The sequence below is a fragment of the Plasmodium chabaudi genome (assembly GCF_900002335.3).
Source record: "Plasmodium chabaudi chabaudi strain AS genome assembly, chromosome: 4".
Lineage (NCBI taxonomy): Eukaryota > Apicomplexa > Aconoidasida > Haemosporida > Plasmodiidae > Plasmodium > Plasmodium chabaudi.
In genome coordinates, this window is record NC_030104.2 from 211,329 (window position 1) to 225,504 (window position 14,176).

General features: G+C 24.5%; 6 protein-coding genes across 6 annotated transcripts; 2 read left to right on the forward strand and 4 right to left on the reverse strand.

Annotated features, from left to right (window-relative positions):
• Positions 1-490: 490 nt before the first annotated feature.
• On the reverse strand, positions 491-901 carry PCHAS_0405300 (conserved protein, unknown function; the record flags this gene model as incomplete). The annotated part of the gene is made up of 1 exon (XM_741148.1): positions 491-901. One exon carries the CDS (start codon positions 899-901, stop codon positions 491-493), a length of 411 nt encoding a protein of 136 aa, XP_746241.1.
• A 1,632-nt stretch (positions 902-2,533) lies between these two features.
• Positions 2,534-3,613, reverse strand: PCHAS_0405400 (conserved Plasmodium protein, unknown function; the record flags this gene model as incomplete). The annotated part of the gene is made up of 2 exons (XM_741150.2): positions 2,534-2,605; positions 2,726-3,613. 2 exons carry the CDS (start codon positions 3,611-3,613, stop codon positions 2,534-2,536), a joined length of 960 nt encoding a protein of 319 aa, XP_746243.2.
• A 1,883-nt stretch (positions 3,614-5,496) lies between these two features.
• On the forward strand, positions 5,497-7,002 carry PCHAS_0405500 (activator of Hsp90 ATPase, putative; the record flags this gene model as incomplete). The annotated part of the gene is made up of 5 exons (XM_016799966.1): positions 5,497-5,534; positions 5,612-5,729; positions 5,840-5,986; positions 6,109-6,259; positions 6,404-7,002. The coding sequence occupies 5 exons, from the start codon at positions 5,497-5,499 to the stop codon at positions 7,000-7,002; spliced, it is 1,053 nt and encodes a 350-aa protein (XP_016653269.1).
• Positions 7,003-7,542: 540 nt separating this feature from the next.
• Positions 7,543-8,490, reverse strand: PCHAS_0405600 (glutaredoxin 1, putative; the record flags this gene model as incomplete). The annotated part of the gene is made up of 5 exons (XM_016799967.1): positions 7,543-7,605; positions 7,751-7,812; positions 7,940-8,006; positions 8,199-8,256; positions 8,411-8,490. The coding sequence occupies 5 exons, from the start codon at positions 8,488-8,490 to the stop codon at positions 7,543-7,545; spliced, it is 330 nt and encodes a 109-aa protein (XP_016653270.1).
• Positions 8,491-10,051: 1,561 nt separating this feature from the next.
• Positions 10,052-11,932, forward strand: PCHAS_0405700 (FAD-dependent glycerol-3-phosphate dehydrogenase, putative; the record flags this gene model as incomplete). The annotated part of the gene is made up of 1 exon (XM_016799968.1): positions 10,052-11,932. The coding sequence occupies one exon, from the start codon at positions 10,052-10,054 to the stop codon at positions 11,930-11,932; it is 1,881 nt and encodes a 626-aa protein (XP_016653271.1).
• A 946-nt stretch (positions 11,933-12,878) lies between these two features.
• On the reverse strand, positions 12,879-13,802 carry PCHAS_0405800 (cytochrome c oxidase subunit ApiCOX35, putative; the record flags this gene model as incomplete). Its single annotated transcript, XM_741180.2, has 1 exon — positions 12,879-13,802. The coding sequence occupies one exon, from the start codon at positions 13,800-13,802 to the stop codon at positions 12,879-12,881; it is 924 nt and encodes a 307-aa protein (XP_746273.2).
• Positions 13,803-14,176: the final 374 nt, after the last annotated feature.

A 14,176-nucleotide genomic window follows, 5' to 3' on the forward strand; every position in this document is an offset into this window, starting at 1 on the left:
CATAAATAAACTCATTTTATTTATTCTGACAATCTTTTAACATCATACTTCAAAGGAAATGCACACATGTGTATGTTGAATATGATTAGTCTCCTATATTTTAAGAGGGTGAAAATATAAAAAGTGATGCAACCTTACATCATTTCAAATATCACTATTTCAGTATTTAAAGCTGTTTTTTTATTATTTTTAATTTTAGGTCTATATGCTACTTTATTTATTTTATATATTTCGCATAAAAATGGTAATACAAAAAAAATAAAATAATTATTAAATAAAATAGCATAACATGAAAAAAAATTTGAAGGAATATAGTCTATAAGCAAAATATATATACTTCATAAAAACGAATAAAGATATGTAATATTATAACAATATAAAATGAGTGCGTGCTATGAAATAACAACATTTTTAAAATAGCTTATTGCTAAATAATATTCACTTGGGTATGGCCCCAATGTATATTATATAAATATATTTGGTGTGTGCATCAATACCAATGTTTTTGCTGTACATATTTCTTTGCATCACGGAACATTTTCCATAAAATGATATGGGTTATTGCGAAAGGCCAGATCCACCACCATATATATGAGGAAAATTTTGCCCACCATCGAGCAAGAGCCATGTGCCAAAATGGGTATACTATTTTTTGTTGAAAAGGTGAAATTGTTTGTTGAATATATCCTCCATATGCTGTATGCCTATTTCTCCACATCATTTCAGCTTCAGGGGGAACTGGATACGATCCCAAAGGCTTTTGTTCATGTTTTGGTGTTTCCTTTTTAATTATATTGTCATGTACTAAATTTCTTTGGAAGGATATATATCTCTTTTTTAAATCTGCCACATTGGATTTTATATTATAAAATGCTTGACTATTAAATATTGTTTTCACCATTTTACATGAGATAAATAAGAAGTTAAATTTTCGTAATTTTACTCGTAGTCACCTTAAATATGAATTTTAAAACTACGTATATATACTTTTGTAGTATTTTATATATATTCTGTTAATCTTTCATAATGTTTTAGAATTCATATTTTTCATATAATATACATATCTTAATTTTTTTTTTTTTTTTTGCGTAAAAAATTTTCTTTGTTTTTCATCAAAATTAAAAGCACTGATTACAGTAGTAATCGAAGTTAAAATTAATAAGGTAATGGCGTAAACTTTATTAAAATTTAATGCAAGGGGGAATATATGTACACAATATAAATATATAAAATGTATATTGGCGTTACACCTTTTTATAATAAAAAATAATTTGAATAATGCATATTTTCTTTTTTTGGAAAAAATAAAAAATTAAAAAAATAAAATTATGTCATAAATTTACCACTTTAATATGCACTGTTCATATAGTTTTGGTACCCAAATAAAATATATAAAAAATTAATAACGGTAAAATAAAAGTAAACTATTTTCAGGGCATATAAAAAAATTGTGTGATGTATGTATATATTCACACCTGTATCCTCATTTTGCTATATTTAAATACTGACATATTGGTATATTATGTGTATGTATAAATATGTAATAGCGTGCGCCCATGTGTTTGAATTTGTTCATGTGATAACTTTATGACCAGTTCATATATATTAACACTTTTGAGAGACGCAAATAAATATAACCATATTGATGTAACAATATAGCGAACATTATTTTATACAATTAAATTTTCGTTGTATATTTCATGAACTTATTCATATTCTTCTACATAAAAAATATGTACAAAATTAACATTCCGTTGTAATTCTATACATTTCTCTATATTTGCATTTATTTATTTCAAAAATAATATAAAAGGTTTTAGCAAAATGTTAAAATGATACCTTTTTAAATGACAAAGATTGTGTATATGTATAGTTACACATGTTGTTATGTTAATATATGATGGCATGTGTGTGTTACACTAATAATAATATAATCACAATATAATAATAAATATTTTTATTTATTAAAATTGTAATTCTTATGGTTACAATTTTAATTCATATTATACTCATAATAAAAAAAATAAAAAATTAATTTCCGTTTTTTTGTTATTCTACAAAATGACTGGAAAAAGTATATACATAAACATATTATATATATTTGTTGAGATAATCATTAAAAAAAAATATATATAATATTAAATTATTTATTAATAAGCCATAAAAAAATTAAAACATTAAACAGGGTTGTATATAGGCATAAACTGATATGAGTATTCCTTTTTAATACCCCTAATAAGTTAAATGATAAAAGCCAATAGTATATATATTTTTTTCCCCCTTAAGTATTTCCCATAATAATATTTTTTGTAAATATGTGTGCAAACTGTTTAAAAAGGACAAGACATAAAATACCTGAACATGCATAATATTTTGTTAATATCCTTCATATTTTATGCACATGCATAATATTTTAGTACATATTTCCTATTTTATGCACACATATATACATAAAAAATTTAGTATGATAAACATGTTTCCTCTTTATTATTTAAGAATAAAAATTGGGCTTCAACTTAATTGGGAAAATAAACTAGTCACATAGTTTTTTGCATTTCTTATATTGGTGATTTGTTCTATCTGCAATTCGGCTGAGACTCCAAACCTGGGCAATGAATAAATGAAAATGAATAATTAAACATATGTAAAAGTAAAAAAAAAAAAATGCATAGCGAATAGAATGACATGCACAAATGAAACATGATGTAGACTTGTTTTTTCTTACAATTGATGGATTAATATAGGCCACAAAGGATTGCCTTATTTCTTCGATAGATTGTTCGATCTCTTTAATTTCTTTTTCAGTATTATTTATTAATTCAGTATCCTCATCATCTTCATCAATATTAATATGGTCTAAATAAAAAGTATGGTATGGAAGTAGAAATGCTAATATTTCTTTAGCATCATAATATTTTTCGGAATTTTGAAAAACATGAGAAAATTGTCTTTCTTTATTTATGCTACTTTCATAAATTTGTTTTCGATCTTCATTGTAATAATTTAAAACTCTTTGTCTTTCTGTTGATATATTTTTTTCAAAATTAATTAATTTACAAAAAGGCATTTTTTCAAGAATATATTTATCAGGTGAACTAGTAGTAGGATGCATATTTACTTTATCAATTTCAGTTGAAGATTTTGAATCTGTCCCTAAAATATTTGCTATATCTTTTATTTCATCATTTATTCCAAAAAATTCGCTATTTATAAAATCAGTTGTTTTTTTATAATAATATTCAAAATCTTTTTCTTCTTCATCTTCCGATAATTTCTCTTCATTATTATGATATCCATATGGATTATTAAATTTTCTTTTTTCTCCTCCATATCCATTTTGTGATTCATATTTTTCTTTTATATTATTATCTACTGCTGAACTAACGTTTGATATTCCATTATGTCCCCCCCCTGCATTCTCATTTGCTTTTATTTCTTTATCATCACTAGCACTTTTCTCAAGATCTAAGGTTTTGTTATTTTCATTTGGTTGTGTGCCATCTTTTAAAATCTGAGTATTATTAGTCTCGTCAGTGTTATTTTCATTTTTTTCCTCTGAATCTTTTTCATCGGTTTTTGGCTTTTCATTGGTCAGCAATCGTAAGAAGTTCATTCTGTAAAATGTGCTTTATCAAGTTTACTACAATTTAATTCGATCTTATTTAATTTATTATTTTATTTTTTAACTACATAAGTAGCCTATTTACAAACATGGCATAACAAAATTGGTGTTATACCTGATCACTGGATAAAAAAGAAAAATATATTATTAGTTAAACTTTTAATTTTTTACATGACGCCAATTAAAGAAATAAATATGTATATCACAAAAAAAAAATTGTATTTATACTTTTATATATGTTATGCATAAAAAAGTGGCATATAATGTTTTGCCAATAAGTTGGATATCCTTACTTATTCTTCATCAAAATTCAAAAAAAATACAAAATATACATATACTCTTTTATTATATAATAGTTTATTTGTTTAAAAAATTTTACATAATTAAACACCACAAAAAATTAGCATACTACTTTATGAGAAATGAAAAAAAAAAAAAAAAAAAAAAAAAAAAAGTCGCCAAACTGCCAAATGCAGTTCCCCACAATTTATGCTATAGTAATTTTTTTGTAATTTCGATATACTACAAACGCAATAAATTTCAAAAAAAAATGCCATAACTTTATATTTGAAAAAATGTAATTAACTAATTTATGCTTTTAAATTTAATTCAAGTATTTTGCTACTTAATTACATTTTTTCAAATATAAAGTTATGACATTTTTTGAAGAATATGGAAATGGTAGTGAAATTATATAAAGGGTATTGAAAATGGTGTACCAAAAATAAAATAATAAATTATTATAAAAAGTTATAATATTAAAAAAGAAAATCATTAACAAATAAGATAAACAACCAAAAAAATTAGCTTTATGTAGTTGGCATATATATGGGTGTACGGTTAATATGGTTAAGTGGAAAAGACAAAAAAGCTTTTACTAAAATTCTTAAATTTAATAACATAGTACAGGGTTTATACTTTGTTTCATATTATATATGAAAAATGTTTTCCTTTTATGTAACCATTTAAAAAAAATAGACTGTCATTTTTAGTAACTACCACAGATAGGAAAAGAAAAACATCGAATTTCGTAGTATTATTTTTTATGTATTTTATTTGTTACACAGCAATAGGCATAATATATTGTCTGCATGGGAATAAATGCAACTGCCTGACTATGTTTCCATTCCTTTGTTTAAAAAAATATTAAGATTTTATTTTCTTTTTCATTTTAAAGTATACATATTTTACTACGTACTAGCGCATTGCGAAAGGTACAACATTCTACATGTGTAATATCCACATAGTTCGTTTCAGCTTTTATCATAACTATAGTTGACTTATTCCGTTTAAAAAAATAAAAATACAATTTTTCTCATACATAAATAAGTGTGAAATTGTTATAATTTTATAAATATTATTTGCAAAAGTAAACATCAAAATTTAGGATAAGCTCCTATATACAACAATACAATTTTTTTTAACTTTATTTTTTTGATTCATAATTGGAAAGTATTATATTAAATGGGTATTAAATATTTGTATTATTAATTTTTATAAATACAATTTTAATTTCAAAATTTTTTATCGTTTTATAATAAAAAAGGAAACACAATTTTTCTCTTTTCTTTCTCTCTATAAATGTTATATATATATTTCACTAGCTTGTAATTTTTTTCCTACCTATTGTAAAGGGACTTATTTATAACCATTATAAAAAGAAAATATAAATATCAAGCCATCATATATGCAAAAAAAATACATAATAAAAAGTTATCAAAACGTACAATAATCGATGCACATATAAATTATTATGTATATTTTAAAGGAAGCTTACATAAATATCATTTTATAATTTATTTAAAATTAGTTAAATAATTTAACACTGAAAATTTTGGAAATTTTCTATAACTTAAAAAAAAAATTTATATAACATGGCAGGATCTATATGGAATAAAAACAGCTGGCATTGGTAATATAAAAGAAAAGAAATAAAAAAATAATTATATTTCTTTTATAACATCAAATTTACAAACTTATCATTTGTAGGGAAGAAAAAAATTACAACAAATGGGGAGAGTCTTATATAAAGTCGAAGTTAATTCATTTAAAAATTGAGGATGAGGACTTGTCTATATACTTTGACACAATCAACATAACAGGAAATGTAACAAAATAAAAATATAATGAAGATATAAAAATAAAAATTTTATAATTATGTATTCCTATTTTTGGAAAACCACACACACATGTATTTTTATTTTTTTGCATTTTTAGGCTTCTGTATCAATTCGAAAAGGAAAACAGATTAGCTCTTTCGAATTTGTCATTAAATTTAAATGGAATTGTTTAAGAAAAAAAGAAAATATTAATTCCTTTGGTGGGGATGTGGAAATATTAGACTTTTCAAATTGCTCATTGGAGGTATGACCATATTTATATATTTACCTGAACGGTCAGGTGAAATGTACCTATTAAATTTTAATAAAAATTGATATATAAATATATTTACCTATTTATTTATCATAATTTTTTTTTAACACTAGGACAACGATTACGAAATAAATGTGGAAGCAAATGAAAGCAATGCAGACATGAAAAAAGCATATGCAATATTAAGAAAAGAAGGGAAAGAAAAAATCAAAAACACCCTGAAGGATTTCCAAATCGAACTTTTAAAGCATGACACAAACGAATGTAATTTAAAAAATATAAAAAATGTACATATACGTTTTTCTACCATTTAAAATTTCACATCTTTTTTGTAAATATAACATAATTTGCAATAATTTCTTATATTTTTTATTTCCTATTTTTGTATTGCTTGTTCATACTTTTCAGCCAGCAAAGAACTAAAAATTAAGGAGACTGAAGAAGAAAAGCTTAAAGACATCAAAATTAATTATAATGATAATGTAAAAATACAACAAGATATAAACAATGATAATAATGTAAATAAAATTCAAAATGATGAAAAAAAAGAAGGATCTGTATGGAATATTAATAATTATCATTGGGAAGAAAAATGCTTAACGAAATGGGCAAAGGAAGAATTAGAAAAAACTTTAAATAGTTCTACAATTGAATTAAATAATAATATTTATATGCAATTTTTTAATGCAGAAATTGAAGGAGAAGCTTCATCAAGTTTAAGAAAGAAAAAAAAAATTATTATTTATGATTTAAAAATTGGTGCTGAATGGAAAGCTTCCAAAAAAAATAAAAATAATGAAATTGAAATGGAAGCTAAAGGATATATATGTGTTAACGAAATTATTTCAGATTTTTCTGCTGATGATGAAAACAAATATAAATATACTTATATTTTTGATAACAAAACACCTGAATATTCTACTATTAACGATGTAGTAAAATCAGACACACCTCAAAAAATAAACGAAATAATCGATGCATTTGTTGAAAAAATGAAACAAAAATAGGTGCCTTCGCACTAGAACTATTTTGAATTTTCACCAAAAAACTTGTAATTACATAACCAGGCATAGTATTATTATTATATTTTTTTTTATACCATTTTACTAACTTGAACTTTATCAACATTATACATAAAATTATTCCATTCTATGTTTATAATTTTTGTCTTTTACATGATTTTAAATATTATGCATATTTATTTGCTACAATCTCTTTTCATTGCATTTTATATTTTTTGGTATGATGGCATTTAATTAAAGGGTTTCCAAACAGGTTAAATACAGTTTTTTTATAAATATATAACAACTTTTTAATTTTTTTTAAAATATATTATATTTGCATAACCATTTATCGTTCGAATATATGTTACACACAATTCGTTACGTTATAAAAACATGCATGACGAAAAAATAATATAAAATAATTTTTGTAATTAATAAAGCATGCATAGTTATGTTTATATTAACTAATTTTAATTATGTGTTAATTTTCAGCTTAATTATATGATAATTTTCAGCTTAATTATGTGTTAATTTTCAGCTTAATTAGCTAAGCATTCCGATGCTCTTTAGTCTCTCTTGAAGTTTTCCGGCGTCGTTTTCCTTGACCTGAAAAAGACCATATCATTTTTTATTTATTTTTTTATTTATTTATTTTGTTATTTATTTATTTGCACACACATGTTCATATAATATTAAAAAAATTCTGAACATGTTCATATTATTTTGTCCTATTTTGAAATTTTATTATTACCAAGTCATCACATCCTCCGACAGATTCCTTGTTTATAAATATTCTTGGTACAGAACTTTTTCCTAAAGCAAACAAAATTTACATATTCACATATGCATATGTTATACATATATTATCCATATACAACTATATGCATTCCATTTAGTTTATTTGAAATTGTTTTCTTGATTAGCGATTTGTATGGCCTACCAGTTAATTCCTTTAAATATGATTGGATGTCCGCCATATTGGGGTTTTTCTCAATTTGCTCTACATACTAAATTTGCATAAATCAAAAAATGTTATTAGTTACAAGCATTTTATTTTTAAATGTGCAATTTTCATGGGTATTACTTTACACACATGACATAATTATTATGTGTGTTTATACATGTACAGATATAATTGTGAAAAGAACACTATTTTCTTATAAGAAAATACATTTTTATACGTTTCAATATTATCATACCACATTAGGATTATATCCTTTTAATATGGATATTGCTTTAATGCAATATGGGCATTCGCTAAAAAAAAATACATACACAAATATTTTACAACATATATATTAATCCCTGCTTTATTTTTATAAATATTTTTACAATTTTTTATATAGGTGCATATTAGTTCAAAACTAAAATTTACACCTGGAAATATAATTATATTTTTTTTTTGTATTACGTTTTTGAAAATACAGCAATTTTATTTTCATCGATGATTTTTTGTACAAATTTTTTAATAGCTTCGGATGCGGATCCCATTTTTTATTAAAATAAAGATTAATATTGAAAGTCTATATAAGAATGCGAATATATAAATATATGTGTTTGTTTTTTTATGTAGTAAACAGTACATAAATTCGTATTAGTGTATTTATATATTCATACGGCTAACTGCTTTGTATAATATAAATTGGCTTTATACAAAACATGTTCTGGATTAGAATATAACATATAAGCAATTATATATATTTACAAAATGCATTAAAATATATACATACTTGTTTTAAATATAGTGATATCCAAAGGGAATAAAAAATTATATAATTTCTTAACTATTGAGAAACGTAAATTTTAACAATCTCGTTAAAAACGTAATTATATATACTTAATTTGTATAATTGTGTAATGAAATATATCTATACTTTTTTTATTTTTTTTTTCCTAAATAAATGATCATACATATACGGAATATATTTTTTTTATGAAATAGCTATATACATATATAAATAAACACAATTGATTATTATATTGCATATTAAAAATATGTATATATATACGTACATACAATATATATGCATAAAATAATTTATTACATATTTACGGGTTTATTCTTATATATGTATTTATATATATATATAATTTTCCATTTTTATGTTTTATATTTTTTATAAAAAAAAAAAAAAAAAAAATAATAATGGGTGTCATGAAAAAGGCTATCATCATATAAGAACAAACAAATAAAGATAAAACAAACATATAACATATTTTATTTGTAAATATAAAACAAACTTGACAATGATATTATAATAAAACGAGTTTATATGTGCAAAGCGACGAAGACATTTGCATTGTATTTTCTTATGAACATTTAAATAAAAGGTAGTGAAATTATATTATTTATATTTTCCATATATAAAAATATAATGTTTTTACAACTTTTTTTAATACTCTTTATGGCCTTATTTGTTGTATGACATATCCATATGTTACAATATGTGTTGGCTAAACAATTTGGCCAATTTCTTTTCGTGTTTTACATTATAATAAAAACAAAGAAATAAAACATGCTAGTTACATATTGTACTTATATGTATATATATTGTTTTAGTCAAATGGAATTATCTTCAAAATTTATATTGCTTAAATGATTATTTCCACTTATTTAAATTTATATTTCCTTTATTACATTTCTTTTCATCCATTTATACTTTATTAACTGTGCAGAAATATACTGAAATTATTTTTCTTCGGAAAATTCAAATTTGCAAGTTGCCGTCGGCTCTGATATAGCTCACGTAAGTTTACATACATTTTGTAAAATTCACGTATTTCTTTGATACCATTAAAAAAGGAAGAAGCTAAACATAAATTATTCAAAGATGAAGTGTGCATGTAAATATATATTCTTCAAGCAACACATAAAGCCTTTTTTTCATTGCAGCGAAATAACCTACCTACTTCCTAGCGTGTTTGGGAAAATCCTATTTTCTAATTACGCCTAGCCAAGTAATTTTCACCTCTTCCCCTTGCTCCCTTTTTTCACATCCCTCGTTCAGGTTTTTTTCCAATTTTTTATTTACTTCCTTTTTTCCTGCGCAGAATGCTGAAGAAGGTTCTGGTCGGAGGGGGTGGTCTCGGCATGATATCCGTTGGAGGTGTTTACCTTCTCAAGGTAAACTTTCACAAGAACATGATTGATAAGGATGTGACATATAAGTATAGTCCAATTCCTAGTAGATCTGAAATGGTAAACAGATTAAAATCAAATCAATATGATATATTAATAATAGGTGGTGGAGCAACAGGAGCAGGATTAGCTTTAGATTGTGCAACAAGAGGTATAAAATGTGCTCTAATTGATAGAAACGATTTTTCAAGTGGAACATCTTCAAAGTCGACTAAATTATTACATGGTGGTATTAGATATTTAGAAAATGCAGTAAAGAAATTAGATATATCCGAATTATATTTTGTTTGGGAAGCTTTAGGTGAAAGAGCTCATGCAATGAAGATTGCACCGTTTATGTCTCGACCTGTTCCAATATTAATGCCTATATATAAATTATGGCAAGTTCCATATTTTGCATATAATATAAAAATATATGATTTATTAGCTGATTTAGTTTGTTATTTTGATAAAGGTGTACCTAATTCGATGTATATACAAAAACAAAATACGTTGGATCAATTCCCTTTGCTACATCAAGATGAATTAAAAGGTTCTTTGGTATACTATGATGGACAACATAACGACACAAGAATGAATTTAAATTTAGTATTAACAAGTGCAATAGATGATTATGTACCGGGTCAAGTCGGAGCTACTGTATGCAATCATATGGAAGTTATAAGTTTCATAATGGATGAAAATAATCAAAAAATAATAGGTGTTAGAGCATTAGATAAAATGAATAACAAAGAAATTGAAATATATGCAAAAGTTATTATTAATGCTACAGGACCACAAGGAGATATTATTCGAAAAATGGCTGATGAAAATAGTAGACCTATAATACAAGTATCAGTAGGTTGCCATTTTATTTTACCCAAATGGTATTCATCTAAAAATAACGGTATGATTATTCCTAAGACTAGTGATGGTAGAGTATTATTTCTTTTACCTTGGGAAAATAGTACCATCGTTGGAACAACTGATGAGCAACGTCCATTAGTAGATCATCCAAAGATTGATCCCAAAGATACCGAATTTTTAGCAACTGAATTATCTAAATATATTAATGTTTCTCCTGAAGAAATAAAAAATGATATTAAAGCTGCTTGGTGTGGATTCCGACCTTTAGTTTATGATTCAAAAAAACAAAAAAAAAATAATAACAATGAGAATTCAGATGAAGTTACAACACATGAAATATCGAGAAGCCATGAAATTATCGAAGATGATAATGGATTAATCAGTATATTAGGAGGGAAATGGACTATATATAGAAAGATGGCTCAAGATACTATAGACTATGTTATATCAAAACATAGTGATAAAATACAAAATAAAAATGAATGCAGAACCAAATTTTTAATGTTAATTGGTAGTCATGATGAAAATGGAAATTTAAATCAAGAAGATTTAACATTTGGATGTAGTAAATTAGGAAAAAAACTTGTTGATAAATATTCTGAAATTGATTATGAAACTGCAAACTATTTAGTATCAAATTATGGATATTTATCTGAAAAGGTTTGTGAAATAGCTAATGAATTAAAATTATTTAATAAACTTGATCAATCAAAACCATATATAGAAGCTGAAATTGTATATGCAAGTAGATATGAATTTGCCAATACTATTTCTGATGTCATTGGAAGAAGATTTAGATTAGGTTTTATTGATAGCAATGCTGCAAATCAAGTAATAAACAAAGTTGCTAATTTAATGAAAGACGAATTAAACTGGTCTAAAGATCAAATGAATAAAAATATCGAAGAAGCAAAATCTTACATCGACTCATTATCTTTACAACAATAAACACTAACATAATATCTCCCTATTATGTATTTTAAATTATACTATCCTTTTTTCTAATTATTTAATGTTTAATTTAGATTCTCACCCATTTCAATATTAATAAATACATATAGATTACACAGAATGATAATTGAAATTTTATTTCATGGCATTTAAAAGTTAAACAATATATATTCCTACTTCCACATACCAATATTGTAGTTTACCCTTACTACTACATTTTTTTACAGCTCTCATATAGGCATACTTTATTGTATGCCTATTTTTTTTTTACAATTATTTTATATTATTCACATGCACATACACACATATATATGCTATTATGTGATGCTTTTATTTTGTAGTAATAGTCAATTTTATTCCTTTCGATTTTATATATATTTTTTAAAAATCCATTTATACTGACGAAGCTATTTCGTTAGGGAACATAACTTTATACCAATGTATTATAAACTCAACTATTTTTTACAGAATTTGAAAAAAAATAAAAAACACTTCAGCTGAATTTCTAACTATAAGTCAAATTTTCTTTTCATTTTTCGATTTTAATAATACACTACAATATATTTATGCCTCCATTTTTTAACTCTTTCAAATGAGGCTTAAAAAACTAAAGACTGAAATTGGCTTTAAGTTGGGATGTGCTATACACCAAACTTGCGTCGTTACAAAAAAATAATAAAATAAATATAGAGGAAATATATTCATATTTACACACATGAATGTTATACATAATCGTTTGGTACTAAGTCGAAGCACCCGTGCATTTCTAACATGAAAAGTGGAAAGAACATGAAAAAGGAGAGTGAAAAAAAATAATCTTAACTACATTCATTTTTCACAGCTTTTCAAAAAAAATACATATTTTACATTTACAACAAACGAAACAAATATTTTTTTGTAAACTGTTTGATTATATTTTGGGTAGTAATATGGTTGGAATTATTTATACAAGGTCCCCCCTTGGCTTTACCCAATTTATTTTATGCTCTGGAGCCTCTAAATAAAAAAGCTTCATATCAAGACGATATTGCCTTAAAGCGTCAAGCCATAAATATGCAAAATATAATCCAACTGTCATATATAAAATAAATTCTCTTAAACACATTGTTACATTATATTCAGCTAAAACTTTTTGTCTATATGTATACCAAGCTGATTGCCATTTAATATTTTCTTCATGTTTCATTTCTTCTGCCGATCTGTATGGAACTGGAATTTTTTTACGGAAAATTTTTAAAGGCTTTGCAAATTTATAAAACATTTCTTGATAATCGTCATAAGTAAATTCCCCTTGTATTAATTTAGTCATATATGGTTTTAATTCAGCAGTATCATCACCTAATTTTTTTAAAAACATATAAAATTGTGGAGGAACATAATAGGTATGTTTTATATTTGTTGAAACTTCAGGAGGAATACTAGCAGGTATACCAAACTCATCTCTTGGTATAACATCACAATCATTTTCCCAAAATGGTTGCCAACTTGGTCTATCATAAGTAACAATAAACATCATAGGATATCCATATCCTCCTAATTGTCTATTCAAATGTTCACCTTCAAAAAATTTATCTTCTTCTTTACTACCATTTTCAATATAATTATTTTTATTTAATTTTTTAGCTGTACTACTAACTATATTTCGAGAGCTTATTAAAAACGGGCTATTTGTTTTACTACATTTTTCTTTTTCAATATTCATATAATGAAAGCTTGAGCTATCTACAAATAAATTACTACCTTTATAATAATTATTATGTGATAACCTTCTTACACTAGTATTATATAAGAAATTATTTCCTATAGAATTGCCAATCACTTTGTCAAAGCAACTCTTCAACACGTTATGTGCACGCATCGGTACCATTATTTCGTATTCCTTTTAATATATGCGTATATTATAAATAGGTATATAATATTTTATTTTATTTTTATTGCTACATGTACTGAAGCAGGCACTTTCATTTCGTTCCCTATGCCCCGTTAAAAAAGAAAAGAATATAGAGGCCTCGTTTATCACACACTTGGTGAGTTGGGAAATATCCGTATACTTCTTTTGTATCAACTTTTGAAAAATAAGCCCCAATTAAATAAAATCTAACACAAAAAGGGTGGAAATAATACATGCATTTGCTATACTATGCTATGCTATACATGCACTTTGTGTTTGCGAACAAAATTGGTATATTCTTACGTTATTGCGCAATTTTTTGCATACAAATATATTTAAATAAAATAATA